General features: G+C 41.2%; 1 protein-coding gene across 1 annotated transcript in view; it reads left to right on the top strand.

Moving 5' to 3' along the window:
• The window catches only part of LOC132832162 (sodium-dependent neutral amino acid transporter B(0)AT3-like), a 56,442-nt gene that overhangs the window by 16,789 nt on the left and 23,920 nt on the right, over nt 1-15,733 (top strand). Inside the window, exons 3-7 of the mRNA XM_060849910.1 lie at nt 2,929-3,066; nt 7,939-8,123; nt 9,371-9,481; nt 11,948-12,060; nt 14,738-14,866. Of these exons, the coding sequence (XP_060705893.1) occupies nt 2,929-3,066; nt 7,939-8,123; nt 9,371-9,481; nt 11,948-12,060; nt 14,738-14,866 (676 nt within the window). The remainder of the gene's footprint in view (nt 1-2,928; nt 3,067-7,938; nt 8,124-9,370; nt 9,482-11,947; nt 12,061-14,737; nt 14,867-15,733) is intronic.

The following is a 15,733-nucleotide window of genomic DNA, read 5'->3' as shown; positions in this document are numbered from 1 at the left end:
GCAGAGGGTGGTGCATGTATGGAACAAGCTGCCAGAGGAACTGGTGGAGGCTGGTACAATTACAACATTGAAAAGGCATTTGGATGGGTATATGAATAGGGAGGGTTTAGAGGGATATGGGCCAAGTGCTGGCAAGTGGGACTAGATTAATTTAGGATATCTGGACAGCATGGGTGTGTTAGACCAAAGATTCTGCTTCCATGCTGTATATTTTTATGACTCGAAAAGAATGAGACTGAATGGATATTGGCGATAGCAAACACAACATGATTGTTCCTCAAAGTTCACCTTACAAACATCTGGCGACTAGTGCCAAAAATTGGGAGAGCTGTTTCACAGATTAGCCAAGCTACAGCCTGACATTCTCATACACTTGGGTACATACCTTACTCACAATGTCCCAAATACCACCATCGCCATTCCTGAGTGTGTCCTATCCTATACAGGATCAACCCAGTAGACTTGGTGGAACAGTGGCATACAGTTGGCCATTGACTCTGGATGCCCATTGCCCCCATGGCATCAAGTCAATATTGGATGAGAAAACCTCCTGTTAATTACCACATGCCCACCCCGGCTGATAAATCAGTGTTTCTTTGTTCAACATTATTTGGAGGAAGTACTGACAATGGCAAGAGCAGAAAGTGTGATCTATGGGAGCCTTCAATGACCATCACCAGGATAGATTTGGCAACAGTGCTGCTGACGCAGAGGACATACTTACTAAGCAGGGTCTGCAGCAGATGACGAAAGTACTTACAAAAGGGAAGAACAAACCTGACTCCATCCTCGCCAGTCTGCCTGCCACATTTGTACCTGTCCATGACCATATCAGTAAAATTTCGAATAGTTTAACCACCGATGTTTGGGTACCCATGAAGCACAATCTGCAACCTCATGGCCCCACCCTACTATTACCATCAAGCTTGTGGATCAATCCTAGTTCAATGTCGAGTGCTGAAGGAGATGCCAGCAACAGCATCAGGCATACTTAACAATGAGGGGTCAACCTGGTGAAGCTACAAAGCAGGATCATTGGTGTAACACACAATAGAATCAGAAAATGACAGACAGATTTAAATGATTCCACTACCAGTGGGTCAAGCATAATCTCTGCAATTCTGCCACACCCAGTTGTGAATGTTGTGGAGAAATTAAACAACTCACTGGAGCAGCCGATTCCCTCCATCCTGAGATCAGAAGTAGTTGATCACAGCTGATTGCTTAATGTTCAACGCCATTCACGACTCCTCAAATACTGAGTAAGTCCATGTCTGAAGGCAACAAGACCTGGACAATATCCAGGCCTGGGCAGATAAGGGACAAGTAACAATCACACCACATGAGTGCCAGGCATCTCCAACTGAAGAGAATCTTTGCATCACCCTGTGACATTTAATGGCATCATCATTACTAAATCACCTACTATCAACAGTCTAGGAATTATAATGGGCCAGAAATTGCACTGGCGAAAGTGAGGACTGCAGATACTGGAGATTAGAGTCAAGGTTAGAGTGGTGCTGGAAATGCACAGAAGGTCAGGCAGCATCCGAGGAATAGGACATTCGATGTTTTGGGCAGGAGCCCTTCATCAGGAATGAGCATGTCGAAATGTCAATTTTCCTGTTCCTCAGATGCTACCTGACCTATTGTGCTTTTCCAGCACTACTCTAATCTTGACAGAAATTGCACAGACCAAGCATGTGGGTACAGTGACTACAGGAGCGTACCAGAGGCTAGGAATCCTGCAGTGATTAACTCACCTCCAGGCTCCCTAGAGCCTGTCCGTCATTTGCAAGGCACAGGTCAGGAGTGTGGGGAATCCTCCTCATTTACCCGTATGGGTGCACTCCAACCACACTCAAGAAGATTGACACCATCCAGGTCAAAGCAGCATGTTTGATTGGCACTACATCTACAAGTACTTGTTCCCTCCACCACCGACACTCAGTAGCGGCAGTGTTTATCAGCTACAAGAGGCAGTACAGAAAAGGCTCTTGAGGCAACCTTTCTAGACCCATTTCCATTACCCTCCAGAAGGACAAGATATAGGGAACACCACCACCTACAAATTCCCTTCTGAGCCACTCAGTATTCTGACTTGGAAATACATCACCGTCGCTGGGTCAACATCCTGGAATTCTCTCCTGCATGGCATTGTGGGTCTACCTTCAACAAATAGACTGTAGCATTCAAGAAGGCAACTCACCACCACATTCCAAGGATGGGCAGTAGATGTTAGCCCAGCCAGGGAAGCCCACCTCCCCTAAATAAATTAAAAGGAAACACTTGTGTAGTTGCTACCATTAGTCCTCACTTGGTTTAATTTTTGAAATTAAGCTTGTGGGAGAACCCCAAGAGGAGAAGCTGGTGCAGGTTCAAGTGTGTCTCTTGTTAGTCTCAAATCCTAATGGTCTACTCCATAAACGACAATGTATCTTCACTTGTCATTGAGAAACTTTGCGCATTTCTGGGTAATCTGTATCAGATTACTCAAATGTATAACTACATTGGGAACGCTCTCTGTTGTAAAAATCGAAAACTCCCAATTTCAATACCTGTCAACCCTGATTCCTTGAACGATGTGCAGTAAACATTGACCCTGTTCCAAACACTTTATAGATCTGCTGTGCACTCATGTGAATGAAAGCTTTATAGCAGAAATGAGGAGGATAAGTAGGTCCTCCCTGGCCATTAGTTGATATATTCCACAAACCAAATAGCCATTAAAGTGAGGTAAAAGCCCAGGTTTCTGAAATGCAGCTTATCACTTAATGTTAAGAGCAATTAATGCTACAGCATGTTTATGTTTGTACTTTTAATCTCCAATTCCAGCTTAAAGCTGGTCATTTATTACTTCTAGCACAAGTCATTGAAGAAGCACTCACGATTCATTTGATCATTTTTCTATGATTTACCATGTTACAGGCATTGCTTCCTTGCTGATTTCCTTTCTGCTGAGCATGTACTATAACACCATCCTTGCTTGGATACTCTGGTACCTTCTTCATTCGGTCGAGGAACCATTGCCATGGAAAAACTGTCCTTTAAACAACAACGGAACAGGTTAACAATATTGATTCATTTAATCAATCTATCAGTTGGTGGTGAGTCAGGTAGATATTTTCTACCTTGAATCTGTTAGGTCTGGGGAACGCCTTTGCTGGCTAAGTTGCCTTCGCTGTCAACACTGATCCTCACTAGATTGCAAATAACCAGAATAGGTAGAACTTTGCTCTGGGTGAGAGACCCACAATGCACCTTTTTGGGAAGACCCGCTGAATCATGTGGTAATCGGGCAGTGGTGAGGTCACCAGTAGGCCTCCCCTTGGAATCAAGACCCCAGTGGTGGAGGTCCTGCCAGGCAGAGGTTGCTAGCCAATCAGAGGTTGGGTGGCACGGTGGCACAGTGGTTAGCACTGCTGCCTCACAGCGCCAGAGACCCGGGTTCAATTCCCGCCTCAAGCAACTGTCTGTGTGGAGTTTGCACATTCTCCCCGTGTCTGCGTGGGTTTCCACCGGGTGCTCTGGTTTCCTCCCACAGTCCAAAAATGGGCAGGTTAGATGAATTGGCCATGCTAAATTGCCTGTAGTGTTAGGTGAAGGGGTAAATGTAGGGGAATGGGTCCAGGTGAGTTGCTCTTCGGAGGGTCGGTGTGGACTGTTGAGCCGAAGGGCCTGTTTCCACACTGTAAGTAATCTAATCTAATTTAAAAGCTCTTGTGCTCAGTAGCACCATGGTGATAGGAGAGCTCAGTCCCAGTAGCAGGCAGATAAGGCCCCAAGTGGTTCTCCATTGGCCTCTACAAGGGCCTCAATTGGCAGCAGAGCAGGAAAGTTGACGGTGGTGGGGGGTTGCAGGCTCAATTGGTGCAGTGGTAGTGTCTTAACTCTGAACCTGGAGGCTTGGTTTCCAAGTCCCACTCACTGCAGGTGTCATAACTTGTCTGAACAGGCTGAATAGAACAATATCTAAAAACATTGACTGGGGGCCTCTTCTGAAACAGTGGTAACATTCCTAAATCTGAGCTAGGAGGTCTGAATTACAGCCCCACCTGCTGTAGAGGCATTTTGTAATTTGTATGACCAGATTGATTCAAAATATCTCAAAAAGTTGACTGTGGGGCCCAGACGCTAACTCTGACTGTTGTAGGATTTACATATGGCACCACTAATAAATGCTCTCCCCAACTGTTAGTTTGCCCCCTGCAGGGGCAGAAGATTTTTGCCAACAGCTGAATTTTGTTTCCAAATCCTAATGTTAATTTTGCATATAGGCTTTACAAACACATTTGGTGTCCCCTCAGGTTAAGGAAGAATCCAGTCAAAGTCTTTCAGCTGATAATGGTTTTAATAGAGTTGATTGTTCTTTCAGGAATGAGTCCAGAACAAAGGGCAAAATCTTAAACTGGTGCTGTGCCATTCAAAGTGAACTGAAAAACACTTTCCCACACACACAGATATCTGGAACTTTCTCCACCCAAAACTGAGACAAATGCTGAGTTAATTGAAATTTTGCAAACTGAGATAAATTGAACTTAGTTCAATATGAATGTCAAGAGAGGTATAGATCAACCATAAAATGGCCTGGAAGAACAGGCTTGAGGGGCTGAATGGCCTGCTCTGTAAATATGTCAATATGTAAAGACATTTTGCAGGCTGATGGGAAAATGAAAGGTCAGTGGGGAATAATTGGATAACCTCTCTGAAAGTGCCCGTACAGGCGTGTTGTGCCAAATGCTCACACTCTGGAATGGATGATTCAGTCATTTTTACATCAGTTATCACAGCTTTAAGATCTGCCAGAATGTAAATGTTCATAAAATGAGATCTCGTATCTAACTTTAGTTGCATGATCCTGAACTCAAATGACATTCCTTTACTGGTAGGAGATTTTAAAAAAGTCCTGCACGGAGGTTTAAACTAAAGGGTTGGATCAACGAAAGGTGAGTGACCCAAAGAAATAACCCATAAAATTAAAACGTTTGTGGAGAACTTGATATCTTGTCCAAGACTATGAATGAGCTCTGTCATTCCCAAGTATATATTCCAAGACCCAGTAAAAATAACTGGCCCTTCTGCATTGACCTGGCCAAATAATTCACTTTGGCTCCTGATCATAATGAGGAGTGTTCTTTACCTTTGAACATAAAGTCTGGGTCAGCATTTCTTGTGATATGATGTGGATATATCTTTGAGGATGCATATCTTAAACTACTGTCAATCTCCACCATCATCAAGACAATATGATAAAATTGCTCCATTACTTGTTAGTCAGGCTGGAGCAGCAGTAATAGAGATCAGTTTTACTATACTCTCTTCCTGTGAATAATATCTGTGTACAGTCTTATCTTCAAAATAAAGAAACCATATTATAGTTTCACAATCCTTGTGTGTGAAGGATACATTTACAACTAACAGAAGAATGAAACATGGTGGCAGGTTGTGGTATCTGAAGATTTTTATTGCCTAAGTACACCATATATAATATTGTGGCAATTTGTGCTGTCTGGAGATTTTTAATTTATGATTGCACCATCTGTAACATACTTGCTGTATGACTTGATTAAGCAGAATTAAGGAGGTAAGGACAGAGGTAAGGAGCTCCTGTGTGAGTGAAACGACTATCATGCATCACTATGTGGAGTTAGAGTTAAAAATCACACAATACCAGGTTATAGTCCAACAGGTTTATCTGGAAGCACTAGCTTTTGGAGCGCTGCTCCTTCATCAGGTGGTTGTGCTTCCAAATAAACCTGTTGAACTATAACCTGGTGTTGTGTGATTTTTAACTTTGTACACCCCAGTCCAACACCAACATCTCCAAATTATGTGGAGTTAATCTGGCGTTTTTGTAGGGACTCGATACACTGTACCATCATTCTGGGGCAGCACTCCAGCCAGCTTCACGCCTCTCTAGAAATGTTCAAATCTGCTAAAATAGATTTCCTGTAAAGGTTAAGCAAAAACAGAAACTAAACAGGTAACTTCACCTCTGGTCTCAGTTTAAAGAGAAATCATACTGCTGAACCAAAATAAACTGGGCTGGGAAGAAGAATCTACCCAGTAGTTCCCAAACCATGGAAGAAGTCTGTAAAAATATCTTTATTGTTTGTTGTTTGCTTTAATTCTTTAATCCTGTGACTAATTTCTCACCAACTCACTATTGCGTAGATAGGCCTCAGAGCTAAACTGAGTTAAGTGAAAAAACTCAACAACACCATCATTGTAACCAAGAAGGAATCTATAACTAAATACGGCAGTGGCCACTAAAGGTACTGCAGCTCAGAGCGAATTTAAATCCAACAAAGCTTAACAAAGAATAGTGTGGCTGTCAAACGCTCCAGAAAGCATTTTTAAAATTCTGAAAACTGCTGCAAAATTAGCACAAAATTTCCAATACTCAGACGGAAGTGTTGGATCAGATATCTGAATTTACTTTGTTTTGAAAGCATGCAGTCTGTGCTTTCTGACTTTATTATTTCAAAATCAGATAGAACAGAACATTAGAATTAAAATTACTACAGGCAATCAATGTCTCCACTGACTGCATGCATCAGGTCTGTCTGTCTACCATCTTAAAAATCCAGAAAAATTATTATCAACATTCAAAGATCAACTACAAGTGAAATTTGACTTCAGAATACACAGAATAGAGCACTTGTTTCTGAGACACCTTAAAGGGGCCATTGACCATATTGTAAGTAGATGTAGAAACAAGGGGTTTTGTGTTCACAGCAGTAGAACTAGCTGACCGAACAATCAAGTTCATGATAGTAGTGGAAGTGACAATGACATTTTGGGCCCTCTCAAAGATTAAACTTTGGCAGCATTATTACAAAGTGGACATAATAGGAAGTTATAATAATGGATTGACAATCTCCAGGGTGATTTCTGAAGAAGGGCGTATGCCCGAAATGTCGATTCTCCTGCTCCTCTGATGCTGCCTGTGTTTTTCCAGCACCACATTTTTCAAGTCTGGTACTCCAGCAACTCACTTTCTCCTAGTCTCCAGGGTGTGCCTAATTGTCCACCATTGACACATTGGCTAATGCAGGCAAGTTGTTAAGCACTGTGGGCAAACATGAGTCCAGAAAATCTACCGTGTGTGCAAAACAAGTGGCACCAGAAGACACTGGAGCTCTCAATACAGAAAACAAAGGTCAATCCAAGTGTTTCATGTTATGAGAAGCCACATCAAAATGTTAGGAGATATAGTATTCCAACCAATGAAGAGCACATGCCAAATATCATAACAACAATATCTAAAAATGTCTAGCAAAGTTATCCTGTCAGATGATAAGGATGATGAGATTATCCACACTCAAAGCGAGCCAAGATTTTGTATGTTGAACATTAAAGAATGTTTTAGCATAGTGGTACTCACAAATTATTTTGCCACTGTTCGGGAAGAGGTTTCCAGGATTGTGATTTGGAAGCAATGGTAAGCCATCTTCTGGCTTGGAGAGGATCTAGTGGGTGGTTGGATTCCCAGGCATCTTCTGTCCTTGTCCTGCTGGGTGGTAAAGGTCATGACATTGGAATATGCTGTTGAAGGAGTCTCGGCAAGTTGCTGATGTGCATCTTTCTTCTAATGTATACTGCCGCCATTATGCAGTGCTGAGTAGAGCGATGGCATGTTTAAACTTGTTGATGAGATGCTGATTAAATAAACTGCTTTATCCTGAATAGTACAGAGCTTCTTGAGAATTGTGGATTCACACTTAGTGAGATAAATGGAAAGTATCACATCACAATCCTGAATTGTGCCTTATAGATTGTAGACAGGAGGAGCTTTATTCACCACAGAATTCCCAGCCCTTGTAGATAATTATATTAATATGAAGTCCACATCATTTTAAACCTCCATCAATAAGCAATGTTTCTGACTCCTTACTTTTAGAGACCTTTACTCAAACTAATTCATATCTTTTGCAGGCTTTGTTGAAGAGTGCGAGCAGAGCACTCCAGTGGACTACTTCTGGTATAGAAACACTCTGAATATCAGTCCTGAAATTACTACGAAAGGAGATGGCCAACTATGGTGGCTGGTTATATGCCTTATTGCTGCTTGGCTGATTGTATACGCTTGTGTCATAAGAGGAATTGAAACTATGGGAAAGGTAAGTATTTTCAAAACACCATTTGAGTTTTGTTTTAATTCCTTCATGGGATGAGAATGTTGCTGGCTAGGCCTCCATTTAATGCCCTTTACAATTTGGCCATGTGAAGGTGATGGTTGTTGTGTCTGATAATTGATCTGAAAAGGTTGCCATAGCTGTTCCTAACATTCTGGGTGGGGGTACAGTCAGTTGTTCAGTTGTTGTAAATTGTTTATTGGTTCTAGAGTCTACGGCCAATGTAGTAAAGATCTAGTTAGTATCACTTAGAAGATAACACTTTCCCTTGCTAGTGTTAATGTGGTTAACCAGTCTTAAACCAATGCAACCTGTTGTCTAATTATTGTGTAGTAAATTACTTGTTAATCAAGTGTATCTCTTCTGGCAAAGCTCTATGAGTGGTTAACTTAGCACTACTTAAAATGAGAGAGTCCCTTAGATTATTCTTACAGAAGGCCTGGTGGCAGCAAATCTACCCAAAGGAAGTCCCAGTAGAATCAGATGTCAGTTGTGGATATAGAAACATGGCATTTCTACAGTGTGAAAACAGGCGCTTCGAGCCAACAAGTCCACACTGACCCTCTGAAGTGCATCCGACATGAACCCATCCCCCTACCCTATAACCCATGCAGATGCAGAGAGAATGTGCAAACTCCACTCAGACAGTCCAAGGCTGGAATCGAGCCCTGGTTGCTGATGTTGCGATGTAGCAGTGCTAACCACCCTGCCAACAACATAGTCAGCTGCCTTCTTGAACCGCTGCTGTCTTTGGGATGTAAGTACACCCACAGTGCTGTTGTGTGGGGTGTTGGGACTACTTCCAGGAATTTGTCCCAGTGACAGTGAAGGCATAGCAACAAAATTCCAATCAAGGGTGGCATTTGGCTTGGAGAGTTTCTTGCAAGTGGTCTTGTGTTTATGCAACAGATCTCCTTGTCCTCCTAGGTAATTAGAGTTGCAGTTTTGGAAGGCGCAGTCAAAGGAGCCTTGGTGAATTGCTGCAGTACATCTTATAGATGGTACATACTGCAACCACTGTGCACTGTGGAACCAGAGATGTGCTCAAAGTGACTTACACAACTGGATGCCATGATTAAGTGGTCACCCACTCTTCCCAAAATGTGAATAGGTTCAGTTTTGAGAGGCAAAGCCAGGCATGATTCCAGCATTTACTTCCAAGATCAATAATCGAGCTCAAGTATTGGGAAAATGTTATCAATGATTCAAAACTTACTTCTTACTTATTGCAGGCGATCTACTTCACTGCAACTTTCCCTTACCTTGTACTAATCATTCTTCTTGCACAAGGATTAACATTGCCTGGGGCCATTCATGGTTTGACCTACTTAATTACTCCAGATGTAAGTAGATATAATTGTTTTTAATGAGTGTCTGGGCTGCCTCAGGACATCTCTGTGATAAATTACATTCTATATGTATTCAGATGCAAAGCCAAGCATACAGAAAGACATGGCATTGAAAAACATCCCATATGAACAATGAAACCAGGTTCCTTTGTGTTAGAGTGCCAATCTGTTATACTCACATTACATTTACATCTCGTTTTAAATAGATAATGAACTTTTCTTTTGTAAGGTGTGAGTTCATTGACAGAGCAAAAGTGGAGGACTGTCCAAAGATCTAGTTACATTTCTGCTGTTTCTAAGCCCATCCCCTATGGGAGATCCTTGCTAAGTCTGTGTATCATGACAGAGATTGTGGATTGCAAGGTAATGACAAAACAGAAAGGAGAGGTTAGGAGTGAAAAGAGGTTTCACGAACTGGCAGAGAAGTAAGATGTGGCTCTGCTCAGGGATACTGTACACTATTAGTAATAGATAGGAGGAGAAGCAGAAAGGATGAGTATAAATAGGAGATGGTGAATGGCAAAGGCAAGAGGACTGGCTAGTAGTGAAGGAACAGGGTGGAGAGCAAGGATAAGGAAGTGGACACAGCAATCAGATGAAAAAGAGGTCAGGTGAATATGAACAACTAAAGAATGGGATAGTTGGATGGTATTAATAGTTATTGTGTAAAGAGCTAGTATGAATATGTAAATAAGATGTATATGATCCCATAGCTACTGGGAACTGGTTCACTCTTGATTTCTCCCATTCTTAGTTAGCATTTAGCACGTTAAAGAAAAGACAACGCCCTCCTGCAATCATGAGCAGCCCCACTCCCAGATCAGCCCCACTCCCAGACACAACCAACCTAGAACAGAATGAGAGGATAGGAAGAGGAGTTAAGGCAGAAATATGTTTGACATGTTTTAGGTGAAGAATCTGGAAGGAACAACTTGAAATATTTTTGAAGTAGATTATCAGCATTACCAAATAGTGAAGTTAGAGAACATCAAGATGAACAAAAGGCATTACTATGATCCCAGATAATGCTAGTACTGGACAGATCAGCTTCAGAGTAACACCTGGCTTGATAGATCATAAGTTTTATTTTTGTAGTTTGGTTCTCATGGTGATCAGTCCCTGAATATATTCATATGAAGCTGCCAATCTATTTTTAACAAAAGAACATAAGTTTATTATAAAAAAGAAAATAACCCCATTTATAAAAGACAATTTTGGAAAGATCACATCATGAACAGCTAAAAGAGTCAGCCTTTTTTTTATCCCAGCAATGTACTTTATTGATACTCAACACCAAAGAAGTTCCATTTCTATCCTCACTGTTTAATGTCTTACTCAACTGAGGAAGTCACAAGTATTTCTCTCTGTCTCTCCAAGACACACAAGCAGACCAACTCACTAGCTTATTTCTCTAAACTCTGTCCAACTGGACTAAAGCACAGCTTTATCCAGAAGGAAGCTAAGATCCTGATGAGCAATGAAATGTCATGAAGTCGGAGGGAGAAGGAGTCAGCCTTACAACAGTTGTATCTCTTTAGTTAAATCCTTTACATGCAAATCCAGTATAGCAGGTGGCAATAATTCGGTCTGGTGTGTAAAACATGGAGGCAACTATACAATTCAAACTGCCCTTTGTAGATATTTTCACTATACTCAAGGCTGATGTCCTCACATATGAAGGACACTTCAAGTGAAAACTATAGACCATAATGTCATAAGATGTGGTAGTGGAAGTAGGCCGTTCGACCATCAGATTTGGTCTGCCTCAGTGGGATCCTGTCTGATCTGATCATCCCCAGCTCTACTTTCCTATCTTTACCCCATAACCCTGAAATCCCTTACTGATTAAAAAACTGTCTATCTCAGCCTTGAATATACTTAATGACCCAGCCTCAACAGCCCTCTGCAATAAAGAATTCAATAGATTCAATACTCTCTGAGAGAAGAAATTCCTCCTCATCTCTGTCTTGAATATATGAAACCATATCCTGAGATTTTGCCCTCTGGTCCTCGACTCTCTCACAAGGGAAACAATCTTTCCACATCTACGCTGTCAAGTCCTCCTAAGAATTTCATATGTTTAAACGAGGCTGCGTGACATTCTTTCCAATTCCAATGAGTACAGGTCCAAACTATTCTACCTCTCTTCATCAGACTTTTATTTAGAGTCCAGTGAGACCATGTGTTCATATATTCCATTGCTTTGTGCTAGTAAACTTTACCGTTTCAGTCACAAACTCCAGTAAGAAACTGCCTACAATTCAGATATCTGAAACTTGACAAACCATGACTAAGGTCTCCAGTTGTATGCTTTTACTGTCTTATATTTTGAGATTTGAGATTGTGATGAGTGTCCTTATGTACTGGGCATGTCAGTTAATGATAACAACTGATATTAATGACCGATGATTATTTCTAGCAAGTGCCTTTTGTATCTCATTCTATTTTGTTTTATTCCAGCTGAAGGTTTTGACCCAGCCAAGAGTGTGGTTAGATGCAGCAACCCAGATATTTTTCTCGTTGTCTTTGGGTTTTGGAGGACTTATTGCATTCTCCAGCTATAATTCACCAAAGTAAGCATGAATGTAACAATGGTCTTTCCTGTATTCAGCTCCTCAAGTAAAGAAACTTGCACACCAGAAGGGAAGGAGGACTATTACAAGAAGTAAAGACTTTCTCAGAGTTAACTTGGAAAATACACTGTGTCACATTAGCTTATCATGTTCATGCCACTTTTATAGATTGCCATGCCTGTGGAAGAAGGCATTGCAGACCAAGTAAGTTCATATAAATGAGTTAGATGCCCGTACATTAATATCTCACAATGTATAAAATTCCAACAATCTTTCAAGAAAGTGCCACCTGAGAGATTGTCCATCAATGTGAAGTATCATGGTGTTGAAGACAAAACAAATGAGGAATCTTAGATGGTTTTTTTTAAATGAGGCAGTTTCCCAGTGCAATATATCCCATCACAAGTGCCTTCATCACACCTCCAACCTCCAGTGCAAGCTCTGCATTATTGATAATGTTTATCTGGCAGAGGACATATACAAATTAAACTTATAGATCACACCAAATTGTATGGACTTGAGCAAATCGAATTAAAGAGCAATTAATATGAATAAGTTGCATTTCAGTGTGATCTTTCACAACCTCAGGACGTACCAGTGCATTTCACTATCAATTGTACGTTGAAATGCAGCCATTGTTTAATATAAAAAGTGAAGTGACCAATTTCCCCATAATAAGCTCCCATAAACACAATAAACAACTGGGGAATTCATGTTAATGTTTTTAGTTTGAGAGCTAAATACTGACTGTGATACTAGAAAAACGTCTTCATTTTCTGACTGATTGAGAAGATGGTCATTTGGTTTAAAGTCAGATTGATACGCTAGGCTGTATGTCATGCTCACATCTTTGGAGTGTAATATGAAACCAACACCTTCTGATTCAATGAGGAGAGTTCTACCACTGAGTCACTGCAGTTTGGGATAGAAAGTCCAATTTTAGAAAATGACCTTACAATAGGTGTTTGAGTACTTGGGTGCACTCAATAATACCTTGGGCTATTCTTAAGAATGAAGCAAATGGCAATAGAAGAAGATTATATTGCCCTTTGAGCCTGCTCCACCATTCAACTTGATTATGGTCAATCTTTGCCCTCAACTCTACTTCGCTGTCCACTCCCTTCATTTCCTGACATACTAGAAATCTCTCAAACAGAATATACAATGAATGATATCAGCGGATCATAATAGAAAGCAACTTTTCGTCTGTTATTATTTTAACAGGACATTCATTCCGAATGGCAATAAGGAGTATATCATAATCTTAAATGGAAACCGAACTGAACAATTACTGTGATTTGCACCTATCACTATGACAACTCATACTCTGGACCAAGTCTAGAACTCTAGATCCCATTAAATGGACTTTGACAACTGAACTGATGAGATGAATAAACATAATAGTGACTAAACTACTTAATAGTTTGAATTATTCTCTCTAGCATTTGTGAGGCACAATTCAGGAACGTGGAATCAAAAGTCGAAATTGCTTGCAAAGCTCAGCAAGTCTGGTAGCAGCTGTGGAAAGAAATCAGAGTTAATGTTTTGGGTCAGGTGATCCTTCCTCAGAACTGATAGTAGCTCGGACAATGACGGTTTATTTGCAGAGGATAGGGATGGGATTGGGGTAAAGAGTAAATGATAGGTGGGGATAGAGCCCAAAGAGAGAGAAGAGCAGTTGACAAACAAAGGAATGGTCAGCGATCTGGCTAGGAGGGTGAATAGCTGTTAATGGACACTGTTAGTGGCTATCAATGGGTGCGTTTAATAGCAGACGATGTGATAACAAAGCCTGGTGTGTGGAGGTCGAGGTAAGAATGTGGTGCAGGAACACTCACAGTGCTGTCAAAAAGAGAGTTCCAGGGATTTCACCAAGGGAAATTGAAGGAACAATGATGTGGTGCGAGGTCAAGGTGGTTCATGACTTGGAAGGACCCTTGAGATGACAGAGTGCCCAACTGCTTGCTGTCCTCATCCTTTTAAACAATAGAAGTCACAAGGTTAAGAAGTGCAGAAGCCCTAAAGTTATTGAACTCAATATTGACTGCAGAAGGCTGTAATCTATCACACATCCATTGTCCACATTATGCCCACCATCAGCACATTGTGGCTGCAGTGTACACCATCTACAAGATGCACTGCAGTGACTTGCCAAGACTTCTTCCTCTGCACCTCTTAACCTTGTGACTTCTATTGTTTAAAAGGATGAGGACAGCAAGCAATTGGGCACTCCGTCATCTTAAGGGTCCTTCCAAGTCATGAACCACCTTGACCTCGCATCACATCATTGTTCCTTCAATTTCCCTTGGTGAAATCCCTGGAACTCTCTTTTTGACAGCACTGTGAGTGTTCCTGCACCACATTGACTCGAGATGTTCAAGAAGGCAGCTCACCAAACACTTCTTACAGGCAATCTAGGAAGGACAACAAATGGTGGTGTCACCAGTGATGCCTATTGACCACAATGCATTAAATACAATATTGACTGCTTTATCTTTCCTGGTTAGGAAGCAATTTCATGATATAGACCAGGCAGTCAATTGAATAGGAATGTCTTTGAATGCTTTCTGTCAGGTAGTTGTTTTGGTGAATGAATAAACGAGGTAAAACAGGACAGAAAACAGGTTACAAAAGATTAGATGGATAGTTTCAAAAAAGAATCTCTTCTGCTTTTCAGAAATGACTGTGAGGTGGATGCGGTAACAGTAGCTGTTGTCAACAGCATTACATCGATTTTTGCTTCAGTCCCCATCTTCTGCGTTCTTGGGTTTAAGGCAACCACTGCTTATTGGGATTGCTTAGATTCGTAAGTAAAACTCCACAACATACTTTCATGTTAATGTGTACTTTCACATTAAGCAAGCCAGTTTAATCAAAAATGTAATACCTCAGAACCTTATATATCAGACATAATATAAAATTATTATATTTCACTTTCATGCTAATGGGTATGTGCCTAAAATGCTACAGAGTACACAGCAATGGGCTGACACTGGAAAGTGGGATTGGATTGGACTCTGGGACTGGAAGCTCTGAAAGTATAGGCACAATGGGCCAAATGGCATCTTTCTGTGCCGTAAATTTTCTGTGTTCCTAATTAAGGATGTTGCGAAACATGAAATGGTTCAGGAAAGATTTACAAGGATGTTGCCAAGGTTTGAGGCTTTGTGCTATGGAGGGTGGCTGGGGCTGTTTCCCTGGCACGTCGGAGGCTGAAGGGTGACATTATAGAAGTTTATAAAATCATGGGGGGGCATGGATAAGATAAACAGACAAGGTCTTTTTCCTGTGATTTCCAGAACTAGAGGGCATAGGTTTAGGGTGAGAGCAGAAAAATTTAAAAAGGACCTAAGGGGCAACTTTTTCACGCAGAGGATGGTGCGTATATGGAATGAGCTGCCAGAGGAAGTGGTGGAGGCTGGCAACATTTAAAAGGCATTTGAATGGGTATATGAATAGGAAGGACTTAGAGAGGGACATGGGCCAAAAACTTGCAAATGGGACTAGATTAGGTTAGGATATCTGGTTGTCATGGACCAGTTGACTGAAAGATCTGTTTCCATGCTGTGCATCTGGATGATTCTATGACTCTAGTACTTTTTTTTCTACCCTTAACCCTGAAGAACACTTGATGTCACAGCAGGATTTCCAGACTTAACACCTATAGTAGCCT

This window comes from Hemiscyllium ocellatum, chromosome 34 (assembly GCF_020745735.1).
Source record: "Hemiscyllium ocellatum isolate sHemOce1 chromosome 34, sHemOce1.pat.X.cur, whole genome shotgun sequence".
Taxonomy (NCBI): domain Eukaryota; kingdom Metazoa; phylum Chordata; class Chondrichthyes; order Orectolobiformes; family Hemiscylliidae; genus Hemiscyllium; species Hemiscyllium ocellatum.
This window is presented reverse-complemented; position numbering and strand designations above follow the sequence as displayed.